The sequence below is a fragment of the Lepeophtheirus salmonis genome, chromosome 3, assembly GCF_016086655.4.
Source record: "Lepeophtheirus salmonis chromosome 3, UVic_Lsal_1.4, whole genome shotgun sequence".
NCBI classification, from domain to species: Eukaryota; Metazoa; Arthropoda; class Copepoda; order Siphonostomatoida; family Caligidae; genus Lepeophtheirus; species Lepeophtheirus salmonis.
Window position 1 is genome coordinate 1,219,683 of NC_052133.2, and position 20,035 is coordinate 1,239,717.

At 29.8% G+C, this 20,035-nt stretch overlaps 1 protein-coding gene and 1 long non-coding RNA gene across 2 annotated transcripts in view; one reads left to right on the forward strand and one right to left on the reverse strand.

Annotated features, from left to right (window-relative positions):
* Positions 1-735: 735 nt before the first annotated feature.
* LOC121114493 (UPAR/Ly6 domain-containing protein qvr) overlaps positions 736-20,035 on the reverse strand; it is a 64,928-nt gene continuing 45,628 nt past the window's right edge. The window contains exons 2-4 of the mRNA XM_040708469.2: positions 19,455-19,526; positions 4,833-4,982; positions 736-2,218 (exon numbers count right to left, since the gene is read on the reverse strand). Coding sequence (XP_040564403.1) covers positions 2,013-2,218; positions 4,833-4,982; positions 19,455-19,526 — 428 coding nt within the window. The 3' untranslated portion in view covers positions 736-2,012. The remainder of the gene's footprint in view (positions 2,219-4,832; positions 4,983-19,454; positions 19,527-20,035) is intronic.
* On the forward strand, positions 12,148-13,559 carry LOC139904876 (uncharacterized). Its single transcript, XR_011779134.1, has 4 exons — positions 12,148-12,800; positions 12,855-12,994; positions 13,057-13,146; positions 13,206-13,559. It is a non-coding gene; the product is annotated as an uncharacterized lncRNA (long non-coding RNA).

Consider the following 20,035-nt stretch of genomic DNA (forward strand, 5'->3'; position numbering starts at 1 on the left):
GAATGTTTATTTTACTCAAAGAAATAAGTAATTTATTACTCTATACACATAGTAATATTATAAAGAAACGTATTACTTTCAATTGCAAGTAACTAGTGATATAAAATATATTACATTTTGGAATTAATTGCCCAACACTGATTACAAGTAAGAGTAACTTATATTAAGTTGCAATTTTTCCCTGAACACACCAAACGGAAGAAGTTAGAGTACTAGCGACAAGGGGTTTGGACATATTAAGACAAAACTTATTTTTTTTATTAAAAAATATATTTCTCATTTCTTTTGATACCTTAAAACTCGTACTTTAAAAATCTTATGGTCGAAAGTAAGAAAAATGAAAAGTAAAGAGGTGATAAAAGTAAGTTTAACAACAATACATACAAATGAGGAATAGTCGATTACTAAATAGTCATTTCCTGACTGAGTCTGTGGAATGGGAATTAAAAAATGAATTTTTTGAAGAACATCATCCCCTTAAGAAAGTGAAAATATCTCAAATAGGTATTTTAAATTCATTTATTTTATATTAATTGTTTTCATATATTTTTATTTGTTAAAGAGTAAATGAATTTTGATTTGGGATGAAGGAGTAGATAAATAAAACTAATGGCTAAATAACAGAAGCATATATCTGTAAAATCGCTGTGCAAACATACTAGCTCATAATAGCCAGCCTTGCACTGCTCTCTACTTATATATAATTTGCTATATGCTTACAAAAAGTTTGTTGTATTTACTTGTAACAAATTTGATCTTTATTCAATGTTTCATGTCCTGTCGAAAATCGTTGTACAGTAATACATTTATTTATTTATAACTTTAGTGAGTATATAAAGCATAATATGTCATTTGAAATTATGATAATATAAAGGGCGTCCACAAAATATATATATTTTTTTTTTTGGGGGATAGGGGAAAACAAAGCCCCAATCACACAGAAAATTAAATTTTTTGAAAAAAATTTGAAAAATTAAATTAAATTTCAAATATTAATTTTTTTGAAGAAGTAATAATTTCTTAATTTGGACCGAGGGGAAGGGGGGGGGGGCTACATTCCCTCCGGACAACCCCCTGCGGATGCCCCTATATATATCTGTATTTTTGAATTATTCCTTTCCATAAAATGGTAGTTTTGTTTTGTTATGAGTTGACACATTTGTCCTTGGATATGTAGATTGTAGTAGCATTGGGTTTTAGGTGTATATATATGTATACAATACATACATATATGAAAAGCAACGTCATATAGTTTATTTGCGAAGGAAAAGTTAACGAGTAGAAATAAATATGCGGTACTACCACAAAAAAATGACAACTGTAAAAAATGGAAAAAAAATCAACTTAGAATATTTTACTCTATCTGGACTTTTGTTTTTAAATATAAAACAATCATAATTCATTTTAACATAAAATATTTAAAACAAGGGTCAGAAATGTAAATATTCGTGCTAGATTTTTTTTTTTTTCATGATAACAATGCAGTTCATTTTATCCATGGTATTTTTACAGTGACTGATTGATTCAGTTATGTAATTTTTCACTCCAAAGTCACGACTCTGTCGATTAGGTATTTGTATTTGTTGTGAATATTATTTGCTTTAATACCTATCAAAACATTTTACAGAATGTTTAACATGTCAGTTTTGCATTGTGGTACCTCATATATTATAAGTATATTTTCTGAATTTCATCGTTTACATATTTGTATGTGTGTAAATTTAAGAAATACATTGATTTGTTTGGTTTTGAGCAATTTTTTCATGGTGGAAATAAATAAATAAAGAAACAAGAGTAAGGAGGTAAAAAAATCGTACAGTAAATGAATTAACAAATACATACATAGATAAATTCTTCACAATAATTGCATCAGATAATGAAGATTAAATAGAACTGAAATGAACTAAACACAGTCATAGTAAATAACGTTTTGATATATACAAACATTAATAATCAAAAATATCCCCCAAAAATTGTTTTTTTTTCGTTTTGTTGGAGTTTTCTGAGATCCATCAACTAGTTAAAATGAGGGTAGTTGGAATGAGTAGAAGAAGAAGAAGTTGTGAAGAAGAGAAGAGCTTCACTCCATGATTACAGCCATCTTCTTCACAAAAGCACATACGGCCGTGTCTATGACCTTCTGTCATGCATGCATGATTCACCATAAAAAAGTTTACTTCAAAGTCATCTGTGCATGTTCTTTTAATTTGATAGTGCTCTGTAAAATAGATAAATTGACTCATTAGTGACGAAGGCATAAGTAACATAAATCAAGAAAAAAAATTATTTGGCGTAAAAAACAATTAATAAATTATAGCATCATTCCTTTCACAACAAAACCCTTATAATTTGGTATTTTTGTAACCATTAAATTGTAGTTTCTCGGGATTGAATGATTGCATATAAAATGAATTATAAGAGAAATATAACAGGGGTATAGAGACACGCTGTCCCGTGGTTATTAAAAAAACCATGTGGACTCGTGCATGGTGGATTGTATTTATCCCGTTTGGATACGGAATGTCGTACATTAAACCATTAGTAATAATAAGGTATTGAAACACCTCCGTATTCAGATTAACTTAAATATCAAATTATCTACATAAGTATATATATATTTTTTAATTATTTGTTTTTTAATGATGATCATGGTTATTTAAAAGATCTCCTGTTATTTTTAGTTATAAGAATCCTTTTTTTTTTAAATGTATTTCTTTACGTTTTCTATACGTTTATTTAAAAGTAGTCAGGGAATAAGGGAATATGTGTACAGAATTTGAGACTTATACAGTAACTTTTTGTTTTCGTTTCATTTCAATAGAAGGAGGTGCCAAAATATATATATATATAAAATAGAACCTCGGAACTAAATTCTCCATTGTTATCTAATTTTCAGATTTTTCACACCTTATAAGTATCTGCATTGTGTAATTGTTTTTAATTAATTTGGAGATATGTTATTAATCTCTTTAGTTTGGTTTTGAACGACCCATCTGCATATTAAATTCCTCAATATTTATTTTTTATAGATTTAACATATTTTTGACTTAGGAAATCTGAACTTGGAAAAATCGGGAAAACTTGTGGTAGACGTCTGTGTTGACTTTCTTGTTGGGCTTGAATACATAAGGAAGCATCTTGCTGCTTTCAGACGCAACGACGCCGAGGACCATAACCTGAGCTAGTTGTTTGGTCTTGAAGGTTTCTTCTCCTGAGCTCTTGATTTAGAGAAGAAGCCATCATTGCTCTTGTTCAGAACAGCTTCCATTATGAAAATCTTCTTGTAGGAGTAAATCTTGTGCGTGGAGGAGATCGTACACACTCTGCCGTTTTTCTTGTTGCTCGGATATTTTTGATCGCACAAAAACAAAACAAACATCAAATTGTAGCTTTTTGTCAGTTCTTTCAAATAGCTTCAACTATAAAATTGTCAGACTTTCAAATCTTAGCTAGACAGTCTCGAACAGGATTCTAATTTTTGAGTGCTCATAAATTAAAATTAATTACAAACTCTTCTGCTTAATAAAAAAAAAAAAAAAAGATCGCAAATTTGTAAGAATTATTTTTATTTTGGATTAAAGAGTATGAGTCTACAGATATATATATATTATTTAGGCACTATTCTTTCAAGAAGTAATTGCTTTATTATAGGTAAGACGCAAAAATTGTAGTCTTCTAGCTGTTTCCCTGAGCATCAAGAAACCCTTCTAATATCCGAAAATAGACCACATCTCTAATGTTATACAAGTGAAGTGCTGGGCCAAAATACAGTTTAAACTCTACCGCCACCGTGTTTCTAGGCACCAAGGAACCCTTCTAATATTCTATAGTACTGACATAAGTTAATTTTTTCTCCTTCCCTTCCCTGAGCACCAAAGATCCCTCTTAATATCAAGTACTGGGCCTCAAGGCAGTTAAAACTACACCGCTGCCACATTTCGAAGTACCAAGGAGCCCTTTCTAATATGCTAGAATACACCTACGCCCACGTATTGTGTGTATAAGTGGCTGGCCCCTGAGGCAAATTCCAAGTATACAAAATAGCTCACAGTCTAGTTTATTTATTACTGGTCATGGTATTCATTGGGTATTAATTAATAATGTTACCTTTCGGCAGGGACAGTCCGTGGCATAGGCTGCTACAAGAAAGCGCTAAGAGTATCACCAAATAGCTTAAAGGTGAAGATTGTAATAATATATATGTACTGAAATTTTTAAACGTCATTTTTTGACGTCACACACAACCAAACAATGTCAAAGCTGCCAAAAATGTATGGTGTTTTCGGCATATAAGAGGGGTCTGAAAAGTTTCCGACCTCAACGATAAAATAGCACCACTCGTAAATAAAAGATAGTCAGATTTATCTAACATCTGCTGACGGTTATTCCCCAAAGTTTCAGTTATTTTGAACGAGCAGTTGTTATGTAGCAGTCGTTTGAGTGAGCTGATGTGATTGTTTTTGGTAAAATGGACAAAATTGAGTTTCGATCTCTCATTATTTTTTTTTAAAGTGTAACCTTTAAATAGATTCAAATAATAGAGCTATTTTAAAAGCTTCTTGTATTAAAATTTGACGCGTCTTAGTCATTCCAACTCGGAGTAATAGATCCAAAAACAAAAAGTGTCTTGTGAACAATTATTTTGCAGAAAAAAACGTACAGTACTATTAGAACGGCTTCTAAGATCTTACGTCTACATACAAACTCAGAAGTCAATAAACAGTTTTTAAATTAGATATAGGTAGATTTTATACATATTTAAAAAAAAAATACAAATATTAATTTCTAAATTATGGAATGTTTACATATGTAAATTATTCATATTGTCTTACTTGTTCCGATGAACTGAACCATTTTGACGCAACAACCCTCACAGGGTTTCAGGGGAGGCATATCTTCCTTATGAATCGTATAGTTGAAAGGATCATTACATCGCTCGTCTTCCCAGGTATTACATTCAAAACAATCGATTATATCACCAGCTACGGATGTAAAGAGAGAAACAGAGATAAATAAATTAAAATTTTATAGAACCAAGTCATAAATCATACTTTTTTAAATATGCATGTAAAGTAAGGGGTATGAAAAATATTTGAACTGAGTTAAATTGAACATCATATTTTCATAAAATATTTATTTATCCAACACCATCATTTTGGTAGAACAATTTGTAGTAGTAAACGGTTTATATACAAGTATTATGTAGGACAAATTTTGTTCTTTATAAGAACATTATTATACTTTATTTGTAGTTAATGATTAATAGATCTAAAATACTATACTTAAATAAATAAAAACTCAAACAATAAATGTATATTTACGAAATGACAAAAAAGACAACATTAAACCCGATTTTTGGCGTATTTTATATAATACTAGATTTTTAATCACTAACAAAAAATGTCATACGGAATTTTCGAACAAGTAGGTATGTAAGAATATCCGAGGCTTTTGCCTCTAAATTATTGTCCTCTTGAATGTATTTTCTACTTACGCCCAACGTGACAAACCTTTCACCTGTAACTGTAAAAATATATAATTGTAAATTAAATATCGATAAATACATTGTATATAAGAGTGGTAAAATACAAATTGTGGATAATTTATTACTGAATATTATTAAGTCGCTCTCACTTCATTCTTATAAAATTTCATCATAGCATAAATTTAATCTAAAGTCCCACGTATACCCCTAAAATCTTAATTTATCGGCTTTAGATTGCTTATCTGTTTTTGTCCTGTTTTTTTTTTTTTTTTTAGTTCTCAACTTTGATTTGCTAAAGTCGAAATCATATCTCGATAAATAGTAATTAATTTGGAGCTTTTCTTCTTTCTCTTATTATGATTAAAAGGAAGGCTAAGAGATATAATACTTACACCACTTCTATGACTATGACATGCATCAACATAAAATCGTTTTTGAGCAAAATCCAGAAATTGAGAATTCCTAAATTTCATATACATATAATTTTGCTTATATTTACATTTCGTGGATGAATTAAGCTTTGATTTAAAGTCCTTAAATGATATATGATACTTTTTTATCTAAGATATAGACTTTCAAAGATAATTTACGATATTCAAGCATTCTTTAATTGTGATGGAGTAGCATTAAATGCAATTTGCATCACCTTCAATGAATATAAAGGAAGGGTTATTAGTTAGTAGAAGAGTATGTAATTATGGCTCCTTTTTAATCTTGCGTTACTTTTTTATTGAACTCCTGGAGACACCAGATTTCAATAAAAAAGTTCCTATTTTCTTAATTCCACAATTTATTTCTTCTTCTTCTACGGAAAATGTTAATATTATCTTCATTATTCTATGTCTACTTTTTCCTAAATGATCTAGGTTACTTTAGGCTTTATTATCACTTAATTATTCAATGTTTTGATTCTTTGTATTTTCATCAAAGATAATGCCAGTTTTGGATTATAGTTGACCTCAGAAGCGTAAAAGGAAATAACGTTTAATTAATGTACATATTATTGGAGGTAATGAGCACGAAACCAAATTAAATTCACAAATTCTTCATTGGTTCATCATTTTTTTTTTCAACCAAGAGTTTAATTAATTTAAAGGCTCTTGATTGAATATTGTATTATTTATTTCATCAAAGAAATACAACAATATATAATTATAGGCCACTTTAAATATAATGATAAAATAATTTTTTGTATTAGAGCGTTCAAAACGCCAGGAAAGTATTCACGCTAGGATTTTAAGTGAAAGTAACGAATATTTAAGAAAAATCATCCATGCTTGTTTTGTATTGACGGGCCACATACGTAAAATTCCTTTTTATAAAGTTTTGTATTTCAACTCACATTTTAAGACATTTTAAGGTTTGGTCCTTTTAGAGTAGCGTAATTTATTAACAAAGTCTATAATTGTAAGAAGGGGAAGGTCTCATTTATATTAAACATGATTATTAGAATTCCTCTGTTAATTTTGATTTATGTTAATGGCATACATATTACATATATGGATCCAGACTCTTTCTATAAATACATATGCATATAGTATAAAGAAAGTGGTTGTAAGGCATATGCCCTTACTATATATATTGCTAAACCTTTATGAAACGATCAGGCAGGGGAAACAGAAAAAATGACCGCTTTGTGCAGACTACCACTTATACGAGGTTTAGTATATTGAAACATTTAAAAAATTGAAAATAGTGTATCATGTACGAATGCCACTCCACCACGTTAGTTTTCTCATTATACTTCCTTACCACAACATATCCCCGTCTTCTGTTAGTCAGGAACAAAAAACGTTTGACCTTTTGAGTATTCTATGCAATTTAAATAGAAAAATAGAAATCGTTTTATGCTTAAAGTGGTCGAGTACACTACTCCATTCGTCCAAAAAGTCAGAAACAGGGTCAAGCAGGATAATGAGGAGCCACTGAGAATGGTTTCTTGGTGCCTTGTGATCGGGAAGTGGTCAAAATCGTCTAAACTCCTCCTTTGTTGGGGAAAGCAAAAATGAAATTTAGAACAGTCCTGGCCAATCGATGAATATAATCGCTGACAGGATCAAGGTAGCGTCCCATCCAAATGTTCATCGTGTCATAAAGGAAGAATTAAGTTACTACAGATCTGGACGTCTCAAGGAACAGCTTCTACCTTTGTCATCACAGGAAGAAAAGGGTCAGACCAACCAAGGCTTTGATCAATTTAAGAAAGAAGCATTACGTGAAAGATCTTGTATGGTTCTTCTCAGATGAGAAAAATTTCAGTCAAACCCAGAAGCATCACTTGAGGAACAATAGATGGTTACTAAAAAGTTCTTAAGACCATGAAGGCCAAGTTCCCACAGCAATTTATGGTTCTTGGCGTTGTTAGCAACGAAGGTCACGTTATGCCGCACTTTAACTTCAGGCAAGGCCTGAAGGTCAACTCCAAGGTCAGTGAACTGAGCACCAAAGTCTTCTTCCGGATCTGTAGTCTCATGAAATGCCGACTTTGGATCTGTTAGAAGACGAGGCACCCTGTCCCACTAGCAAAAGAACACTCGATTTTCTTGATCATGATGTACGTCTCATCGAGTTCTTGGCCTTCTTACTTGCAAGAAATTAATCTTTAAGACTATTTTATCGGGATAATATTGAACGTGTTTCCAATCAAGGTCCCCACATTTCCACAAGATCCATGAGATCTGGGATAAGGAGGGTATTCCGGACTTTACCCATTGGAACTGTCAAAAAATGAGTTGGACTTTTTCAGGGACGTAGTGAACGCGTTGTCCAAGATAATGGTAATTTATTGATTGAATGTTTATTTTATAATGCTGATTTTTGTTCAAATTTTAGTAAAATTGTTTAAGGAATGATCTAACAGTAGTATTTTACTTTTTTTCCCTGCTTACAAACGTTTAGACGACACAATCTCTAAATGTAAGTACTTGTTGGACTTAAAGTAGAATTAAGAATCGACACGAATCCATAAGCAAAATCCCTCAACCCCATTACAAATAGTTGGCTTTAAATGAGTTTGCTGTATTAATGTGATATTTTATGACATTTTCCCATTTCTTTTAAATATTTAGTACATGCATTTTTGAAATATGTATTAGAATGATTTAAAGGTTTTCCCTTTTGAAACTATCCGGGAAAGAGACAAAATACTACATAAAATAATGGACTGCAGGAAACTAATTTAATTACCCTGGATGTGGCTTCTCAAAAGTGATACTAGAAGCTTGTTCGTATATTTGAATTATTAATAAATCTGTCATTAAAAAAATAGTATAAAGGGCTGAATACGTTAAATGAGATATTTATTGTGTTTACAATAAGGGAAATCATAAATAAAAAGTATTAAGGGGGATGTGTGTACTTATTCGCTGTTACTCGGGCTAAGGAGGGAGAGGGAAATCACATTGCAAATGATCAAATAATTTGATATATTTAATATTCTTCTATATACGAATAATTATAATATAAATGTTTCGTTGTTGGCAAAAATGATCCTGATAAATCGAATTCTATTTCTCTTGGATTCTTCAGACTATATAAATCCAGTTAAGTTAAGTAATCTACAAAGTCGCATCATCGCAACTCCTTCCCCCCTCCAAAAAAATAATAATAATAATATACTCTCATTATTGCCTCTTGGTACCTTAGTAGTATTATTATGAATAAATAAAAAATAATGCGTTCTAAATTTGAAATGACATACCAACATATATGCATCTAAAAGTTGTCTAGATGGGAAATACATTTTTTATTTATTTCAAAAAATTCTCAAGTCGAAATTCCCCGAGAAAATTGCAAAAAAATAATTACCACCATTTAAAGAAATTGTAAAAGAAACACAAACCTATCAATATTTTTGTACGTGCAAAAAAACAAAAATGTTATGATGAATAATATTGTCGAAAAATTAACACTCCATTTAAAATGTTGCCTCGTCATTTTTTTGTGCAACAGCATCTTCTTGTGTCATTTTTTCTTTAAAAAAACAACTGAAAATTAACGTTCAATTAAAAAATATAAAAAATAGAGAGAAAAAATAGAAAAATTATTCAGAAAAGGAAAGATATTTCAGTTAAATATCAATTTTTATTTGGCAAACTTATATGCAAACGAATATCCAGAGAAATTTCTACAAACTGTATTCCATTTACTAATCTCATATTCCATTGGAAGTTAATTTTTCTTTCACTTGAAAGAAACTAAACTGCAATTTTCACCGATTTATTTTTTTGCCCATAATTTTTTTAATTTTGAGTAAATTTAGAAAACGTAGTAATTCGTATAGTTGTTTTTGAAAGGCCAATCACTTATTGGTGAATAACTCATCCCCCCTCTTTAGTCTCCTTGAGCAGCAAAAAAATGGGGTTTGTGTAATGGGTATAACATAAACCCTCTTATATGTCCCTCAAAAGAGGGACCCATACAAAATTTTAGCCTCCTATGTTCAATGGTGGGAGAACATATAAAGGATACCTACACAAACACACACATAAAAGTGACTTAGTGAGTATATTTTCAAATATGTCCTCATTTTGACGGGGCTTTCATTGTAGTAGACTTTTAACAGTTTCTAAATCATTGAGAACTTCATTTTTAAATTATTATAATTAAATAAAATTCTAAGCCATATCATGTTTGTAACTCAACCTATCTAAAGCTACTAAAATAGTCATTTTGACGACTTTTATTGATATTTTATAATTAGGCTTATCAATTATTAAGGAACTGATATAACCACAATGCAAAAATATTATTTTCTACTATATAGTTAATGCTTTAATATAAATATATTCCGGTTAATCTTTTATAAAAAAAGGAAAAAAGAACTATGCATAAATCATTAATTATTATAAAAATACAAACATTTTCACAATATTTGTATTAATTTATTGCGTATGATGTCAACACATGGGAATAGTAATGAAACAACAATATCTATTGGAAACTTAAAAAACTATTAAAACACAAAAAGGTAACCAAATAATTTTCCAAATATTTACAGGGACACTAAATACTGTAAAAAATATTCAACTAATGTAACTTGTAAGGTATAGGAATGCCATTTAAAAAAAAAATATATGGTAGATTATTGGTCAATTGCCTGAAAATTTAGATCAAAACATTTTTGGATGATACTTCATATAGGTACGAGAGAAAAGAGAGTTATTTCTTGACATATCATTCATAAGGAGTACCAAATAAATGTTTGAAATATGTCCACGTTGTTTTTTTAGCTTACTCCTCCCCTCTCCCTGCGTAGACAAATATGGGATTCTCTACAAAATATGACCCATTTAGCTGATGGATGGTACCTATCTCAATTCTTCTACTTTTTTAATCATTTTAACATGCCATTTCTGTGTTGTAGTAGTAATTTCACGTAATACAATTAGAGAAGGGAGAATGAGCTCATTTGTCGTATAAAATGTAACTCATCTTCTCACTTGTACAATCTGCGTTTACAAGTTATAATTTGTATAATAATTTCATTTTGACACAATTAAAAATGAGCTCCTTTTTAGTTCTTTATGTATTATAAATATTGTACCTGGAGGAACCTACTCAGTATTCCATTAAAAGCCTACTTTTTATACCTATTTCAAATTCAAAATAAGTAAAAAATAAAACTGAAACTAGAATTCTCATTTAATAATTTATAAGTATATAACAAAATACCTATATACCATATTATTAATGTCAATACCACTTGTTGGAGAAGATTGTCACTGACATATTGACAGGACCCCATAAATCTTAATTAACTTCTGGCACACCTCGAAATATCTTCTTTTTTTTCTTCCTTTTTTATCATTGAATAAACCACAGAAATTACTTATTTCCTCCTTTTTTTCATTCCTCAAGAAATAACATCATAAATTATTGTCAGAAGGAAAGGCGTGCAGAAAAGAAGAAAAAAAAAAATGGATTGACTCAATAGATTGGTGCCTAATATTTGACTTCTATCAATAACAAATTTTTTTGGCTTTTAATGGAGTTATATGTATCTGCTTTGTATCATTACTTAATTTACCCCTAAAGTAGGTATTTACAAAGAATTAAAAATATTTCATTATGTCGGAGTCTGTAATTATAGTCTCAATATATAACCGTGTGCAAATTATATCAGAAAAACAAAAAAAAACCACACAAAAAAAACAACAACAGATCCATAAAATACTAACAGAGATATAATGTCACTTTTTGGAGAGCTATAGTCCATTCTTTTCTCCACTCTATTAATGCTCAATGTAGAGGGCACCGTTGGAATTTTCCTGTATGAATTTTCTTAATTTTTTCACCATTTGATAGAAAAATAATTGTATTATTATTCGTACACTCTTTGCAATTCTTATTCTATAGCATGTAGAAGAAAATTTTGATGGCAAGATAGTTCATAACAACCCTGTAAAATATATTACTGGAAATCCATTACTAACTTCGTATACTGTTTATATATATCATCTGTATATACATATATAAAATATAGTTTGTGCGTATGTGTGTCTTTTATGTGTGTCCACACTGTAGAACTTAGAAGGCTGAAATTTTACATGGGTGCCTCTTTCTAACCTGTTCAAGCTATTACGGGAATGTATTTTTGGGGGTGGGGGGAATAAAGGACTTATGCTATACCTAAGGGTGATAATTTTGGTAAGAATACAAAAGCGTGCGAGGAGAAAAGAAGAATTACTTATGGCATCATTGATTAAATAATATATATCTTCTTCTATCAATCATGAACGTTATCATTCCCGCCTTTATTATTCAATATTAATATAATATGAGATGGTGATAGTCGATAGAGAACTGAATAAAATCCCCAAAATGACGTCGCCTTCTGTCTGGATTTATGAAAATGGAGGCCCAGGAATTTGGAAAATACTTACCGGATGAGAAACAGATGGTTTGTCGGATTTGTCGATATAAATGTGCCTTTAGTCCCCTGTCTAGAATTACACTCCACTCATTATCCTCATATCATAACAAGAGTATGGATATTCATCTATAAAATCAATTTGACGATGAATACATCAAGTCAGACTTTAACTTTGATCTCACAACGATGCTTATTGCATGTAATATAACCTTATCCATTGCTAATCATCTACGTTCAAAAAATTTATGGAGAAATACAAGGGTAAACATATCCCTTCCCGAGGAACCATCATTAAATTAATGGAGGATGTTGGTACTGATGTCATATATAGAAATACATATAAAAATGTTTTGAGTCATCCACACCAAATGATGATCATGTTATCAGTAAAAAGTATTTACGAATATCGAAATGGAACTCTGAATTTTGTACTATCTCACAGTAAGTATTCAATTTTTTTTTTAAATCTAACCATAAAATATGATTTTATTTTAGCTAAACATATCAAGAATTATGATACACAACTCAGTAAAGGGCAAAAACAACTGCTTAAATGGTCACAACAACGGGGGTAGTAGCTTTGGATGGTTCGCAACTAGTTTGTCTGAGACTACTTACTTCGCTTAAAGACTTTGGTATGATCATTAGGTTTTCCAATATTACATAGTCTATAAATATTACTTTTTTGTCACTTAAGGATTAGCTATGGTTCATAAGCTCCAAGAAATGATGTTCAAAAAACTCATAAAAGGCAAAAACAACGGCTTAAATGGTCACAACAACGGAGGTAGTTACATTGGGTGTAGCATTATAATTAGTAATTGTGTGTATCCTTCATTATAATAGTATGTTGTTATACAAGCATAAATCACCAGGGGTCTTTTTTTGATGCTCTTAATAAGGAGTAATATCGCCGGATATTACTACATAATTTTTATATCTAAGATAAGTAATTAAGGTTTAAAATTTTACTGCATGGATTAACTTTTCTTTTCTTAGATAAACATGAAATAAATGAAAGTGGGATTCTAGAAGCTGTTCGTACTAAGATTGGAAGAAGATATGGATTTAAATCTAACATTATTTTATGATTTTGACATTTACTTTATTATTAATAATTAAGATCTTATCGGTAGAGATTTTTCTATCCTGTGCACAATTGTATATGCAACTTGCACATGAGGAAAAAAGGGTGATGATATTTTTGTGTTTTGCAACCTAAAGTTATGACATATTGAACTGAATTCCGATGTTAGAACAAGAAAATATTATTTGGATCAATCTATTATTTCAATATTCTGTGTTTATAATTTATTGTTATTATTAGTTATATGATTCTAATTGTTTAATTTTGTATATTTAACTTAAATGTATGATGGTTTATTTTTTAGTATGTAGATTATATTTAATTTAAGCCTTCTATTTTAAACTTGGAACTTCAAATATATTTTGAAATACTCTTACTTTGTCGTTTTATTAGTTATTATTCTGAGAATATGGTTCATAATGAATTACAATTTCATAGAATGTGACGTTTTCAAATCCACTGTAACGGATAAAAACCGTCTAAGTCAATTATACGTAGTATATTTTTATTAAACATTTTGCTAATAAATTCTTTCGTTATACCCTCAAAAATCATATAATAAAATAATATATATAAATAATCATAATACAGCAGGCAGATGATAATCTCATCAGTATTTAAACAATAATACCATATGTCTTTCTCCCCCCCTTCTACTCGCACGCGTTATTCTCTACAATATTATCAACTATAGCTATACCCCAAAACACAAAAAACCTTTTTTGGCTGCTGAAAGAAAGTAGATAAGGGGTTGAGTTATAAATCAAAACGTGATGACGTATCAAAAAACAACTATATGAATAACTACTTTTTTTAAATTGATTGAAAATCAAAAAAAATTGGGTAAAAAAAAAAAGAAGAAATTTGTGAAAATTGCAATTTTGTTTTTTCAGGTGCAAAAAAATAAACTTTTAATGAAATATTACATTCGTAAATGAACTACAGTTTGTAGAAATGTGTCTAAAGATTCGTTTGCATATAAACTTGACGGATAAAAGTTGATGTTTAACTGAAATTTCTGTCATTTTCTGAATAATGTTTCATTTTTTTTTTTTTCAATTTTTATCATTTTTGGTCTTTTTTTTCATAAAATGTCAATTTTCAATTTCTAAGAAGAAGTGTGTCATAACGATGCATTTTTTACGCAAAATTATATATTATTATATAATTTTTGTTTTTGCAAGTACAGAAAAAATATTGGTAGGTTTGTCTTTCACTTTACAATACTATTAAATATTATTTTTTGCAAAATTAGCCAAAAAAGTTTTTGCGAATTTCGATTTGGGGATGTTTTTGACAAAAATATAAAAAGAATTTTTATTAACAATTTTTTTTTATGCATATATGTTGGTATGTTATCTGAAGTATATAACACAATATTTAAGAAAAAGTATTCACAATAACACAACTAAGCTTACAAAAGCTAATAGCAATGATCTAGAGCAGTGTTTCCCAAAGTGGGCGATAACGCCTTCTGGGGGCGGTGCTTTGATGTTGGGGTGGGTGATAATGCAAAAAGGGACGATTGGAGATGGAAGAGCGAAAAAGTGCTGATTACATATTACAACATAAAACAAACAAATTGATATACAAAATTAAAAAATATTATTAGAAGATAGCAGCAATAGATATGTTGAATATTGTCCAGTTGATAAGATAGAAATACGTTATATTAAGATCGTATTATTGACAATAATATGTTATAATAATTTATTTACCTATTGGTGCCTTTATATTTTATCCTATACTCAGTATAATATTACTCTCTAATGCAAACAGATTACTTTGAATAAATACTCATACTTAAGTTAAAACGAGGAATTACAGAAAAGTAAGATCCATAGACTCGAATCCAAATTATGTGTCCTAAAACGTCAAGCAAGTACTTCAAAGGACGTTCAGTAATTACTAAACTGTATTAAGATATATTTTGCATCAATAATCCTTTATTTCTTAAACTTTTAAAATAAAAAGTCCCTGATAGTCATGATACCTATTGGTCTGCTGCTTCGAGAAATGTCCAAGGCACGAAAAACTGTTGGAGTTATGGTTCACAACAATCCACTAACGGTTTGCGTACTTCATACAACATATCTTTGCTGATTGCTATATCTTGTAAGACTTACACGATTGGGCAGTAAGAAAGATTATGCACACAGATGTACATAAGTCACTAGGCCAAATTATGAAGTTTATACCTCTCACTAATAACTCAGCTCAAAGAAGAATTGACTATATGGCTGAAAGTCAACGTCAAAGGAAGTCAAAATTAGAGTATTTAAATTTCTTATGATCTCAATTTTGATTTAAAAAAAATCTGAAATACACTAGGAAGTACTTGATCAACAATTAAAAAAAAAAGTCCAACTCCAATCAATATGAAACTATGGTAACCTGTTTTACATAAACAGGGGTATCACTATGCCGAAAATCGTGTAGGTTTTTTTATCATAGTTTCCACGGCGGGATCTCGAAGCTAGGTTACTTTTCTTTGGAAATTTGGTCAATTTTACTTAGGTTTTTATATTATAAACTTATTTATGGTACACCTAATTTATTCATGCATTTGAGCTTGTTTGCCAAAAATAATCCATATCTGAGCGGTATGCTGAATTTTTTTATTTATTTTCGTTGATTTGACATAAAATGATCCAAAATAACATATCAGATTATCACATTCAAGTTGTTTGTGCTCTTTTGGAACAGTTGCAAAGATACATGTCTGAAGTATATCATGATTTTTGTAGATAATAGTAACCGATTAGGTTGTCAATCCATTCTTAGAGGTTAGCAGTGAGGAAAATAAGAGAGGTAGAGAAAGAATTATATTTAATCAAGAAGGATGGGTCATACATATCGCATTGATCTTATTACAACCTTTTAATAAAATAAATAACTTTGCAAAACGAAGAATATATTATTGGATTAGAAGGGGAGAGGGATCTCAACTTTTTTGAGATATTCAGACAGTTAGCAATTTGGGTGATCATGAAAGTAAATGGAAGATCACATTATTTGGAGAAGGTTATCCATGGACTGAGGGATGAGGCAGTAGGAGATTACGTCTAATTAAGTTAAGCAATAAAGCTTTTTCTTTTATCTACCATGAACCATTACAGTATAATTACAGGATGAATATAATTTGGTATAATGATGTGGAACTTCTATGTCATCAAATTCAATAACTCCTCTAACATAAAATTAATATATACATACATCAATAGAAATATTCAGTACGAATGATTTTCTAATCCTACGTGGAAGTTTAATCGAGAAATTGGGATCCATTGAATTGGGATCTGTCTCCTCCTACTCAAATAATATATTCTTTGTTCCAAATTTATTTCATTATTATTAAAAGACCGAAAAAGTTGATTTAAGACTATCCGCTGTCGCTGTCTCTAATTTCGAGAAAGAAATAAAAAGTATGAAGTGTGGGAAAACTTACGCAATGTATCCAAGAACTATATTCAGCTGAGTCCAAAGCTCAAGATATCATGGCTAGATTTTTGGCTAAAAAAATAAATATTTAATCTTTATCGAGTTTTATGAAATAAGGTAATTCTATATGTTATTGCTTTTCCATCGTCATATTTGGTAGAAGGGCCAAATACGACCATCCTATTATTTTCATTTTGGAAGAAAACTTTAAATGTATTTATTTCGCGGGGGGGGAGAGGGTGTTAGAAGTTTATATTGAAGCCAATGATAGCCAAAAATGTTTGGGAGCCCCTGGTCTAGATGATTTAAGGGGGGGGGGCAATGATGAGACTTTGTGGATTACCTGACTTAATCGGATTTTATATAGTCTGATTAGTATATATAGTTTAAAATATCGTCAATTTCCCCCTCCGTCCTAATTATCATCATCTTTCTCGACAACAACGAAACATTCATATTATAATTATTAATATAATAGAATAATTATGTATACAGAATTATTTTGAACATTGTCAATGAGATATCCCGTTCCCTCTTTGGCTGAGCAGCGTCAGCTCACCTTTTGCTGATATGTAGTACTATACAAAAATTTAAATTTAATAACCTAGAGTAAACATAAGATCAACTTTAATAAATAAAATTTCCTACTCTGAAATGCGCACAAGATCCAAAATTTGTATTATGCCCACTAGTCTTGGTGAATCATTGAAGATTGGAAGGATACAAAATTGCTAGTATTTACTGTCCCTAAGGCTGAACAATATTGCGAATCAAAATCCTTGCTTCGATAAACATGAATTTGATCTTTGTTTTATTTGGTGCTAAATATTTTTTCCAATCAATGGTATTTATATATAAGATTTATTGAGTTACTTATTGCTCAAAAAATATGGTGCACTCTGTATACAACTATCTACATATTATGTGTTTGTAAAGATGGATTTATATGTGTATGTATATATATTCTACACATGTTATAGAGCATTGAACATGGAAATTTAATTATTAAGAATATATATAGAAATGTAAACAAATAAATCCTTTGAAAGCAGAAGTTGATAAAATAAAGGAAACGATAACAACTATACTTAAAATAACATTCACCGTTGAACATTTCTCGAGAATTGGGTGTAATGAAGTCAAAATAATTTGTAGGTTGTTACTATTACCTGTGCAAAATTATTGGGTACTACATTTAAAACATGATGGTTAGGATTGAATTTTATTATGATGTAACAAAAAACATGATTAATTAAAAACACTCATGTCTTTTGTTAACACAAAAATAATATTGATTAAAAATCAAAAATATTTATGTAGTATATTTCAAAGACGTATTTGAGTCAGTTATACATAGGCTTTGTTTTCAAATTTTTAGGATGAGTTAAGATACCCAATAATTTTAGCCATAGTTTAGAACCTTAATTAATTACAGATGAGTATATATACTAGCCCTGATATGTTATTACTAATAATTTGTAGCTATAAATCGACAATAATTCTTCAAAGAATAAAATTAGAATCCATTTTTTTCTTCTTAATCGTAGGTATTAGTCCTTCTTCATCTACTAAATCCGATATATTTTCACTTCTTAAGCTAAATTATACTACAAATTTTTAGATTGGGCAAAATTTGGAACAATTTGGTGCACAATACATTAGACGAGTTTTATTAAATACACTTTTGTGCTGAAAAAAAAATTGTGTAGTCAGTATGTATTTTTGTTCCATAAAAGTTATTACTTTTTATCAGAGTAACTGCCTTTTTTTTCAGCATCATTTGAATATATTGTCTTTCAAGAACCTAGAGTAGTTTCTGATATGCTTTTTACCCCCTCTTCAATTATAAAGGGATCAACCACCAGGCCTGAGTATTTATTATAAATGACCGTATCATGGTGCATCCACCACTTTACTGTATTTTTATCTTATTGATGCATTATGTCCATGAGCTATCCAGTCTTGAACCATCCATTTGTATCAACAAATGCAAATACCATCTGTTTATACTAGTAATACCTTATTTAAGTCTATCAGAAGATTACTTCTGACACCAATGCATACATTTTCCTTATTTGTATTCAGAAGGTGTCAAGTTTTCACCACTGTAGAAGGCTTACAAAGAATTCGAAATAGTTACAAAACTAATTTGTAAATGCTTATTTATTATTTTTTCTAAAATTACTCAGCGTAGATCTTTGACTGTTAAATAACTTCATTTCATCAAACTATTTATTTGACCATCTTGTAAATTGTATACTAAACACATTATAGTTCTTTAGTTTCTGTTAAAACTATTGCTATTTTTCTTAGACAACTCTCTTTTGATTGAAGATTAACCATTTATCCCTTTTCTATAGAATTTAAACAAACTTTCCAACTCATTTTGTATTTAATAAGTAAATATGTACATAGAATAATAACAACCTGGCAACTTAAGACGTCTTACTAGTCTAAAAGTGCTATTTTAGAGCTGGATATGGTTAATTATATATGTAAACTATTTGATTGGTCATCTAAGTATAGTAAAAATGATTTTTTTAAATGAAAATAAAGAGGTTACTTACACATGCAATCGCCTCCAGCTGCTTGAACTTTGCCTTTGAGGATGGAGGAATGATAGGAAAGAGCTGAAAGGACTGGAAAAAAGAAATTTTTTTTAACTATATATTAAAAAAATAAATGATTGAAATGATATTGCATTATATGTTAGTACTATCATCGCTTGCTAGTAAGCATAGGGGGTGGGGGTTAAGTCATGAAAATGAACAATCAAATTTTAGCCCAACTTTCTAGATGCAAAATGATATATCCTTTAAAAAAAAAAAAAAATTAAGCCAACCCCCCCTACTCCCAAAATGACTTTTTCACCCGTTAGTACGTATTTTTTTAATCTATTGCGAAAGTAATAAGAACAAACTCGCGAATATCTTGATCATTGAAGCCTTTTATAATTAAAGCAATAATTTTATTAATTATAAAGTTCTAAAGTACAGTTTTAAGGTAAAAAAAAGGATTAATCTTTTGTAAAAAATTATTTTATCGTGTATACTTGGGTGTCCAATTTTTAGGGTGACCTTTTGATCCGATCTCCTGTTGTTTTTTAATGAAAAAAATATGTTTGTAAAGTTTCAGTCTTCAATGGGAG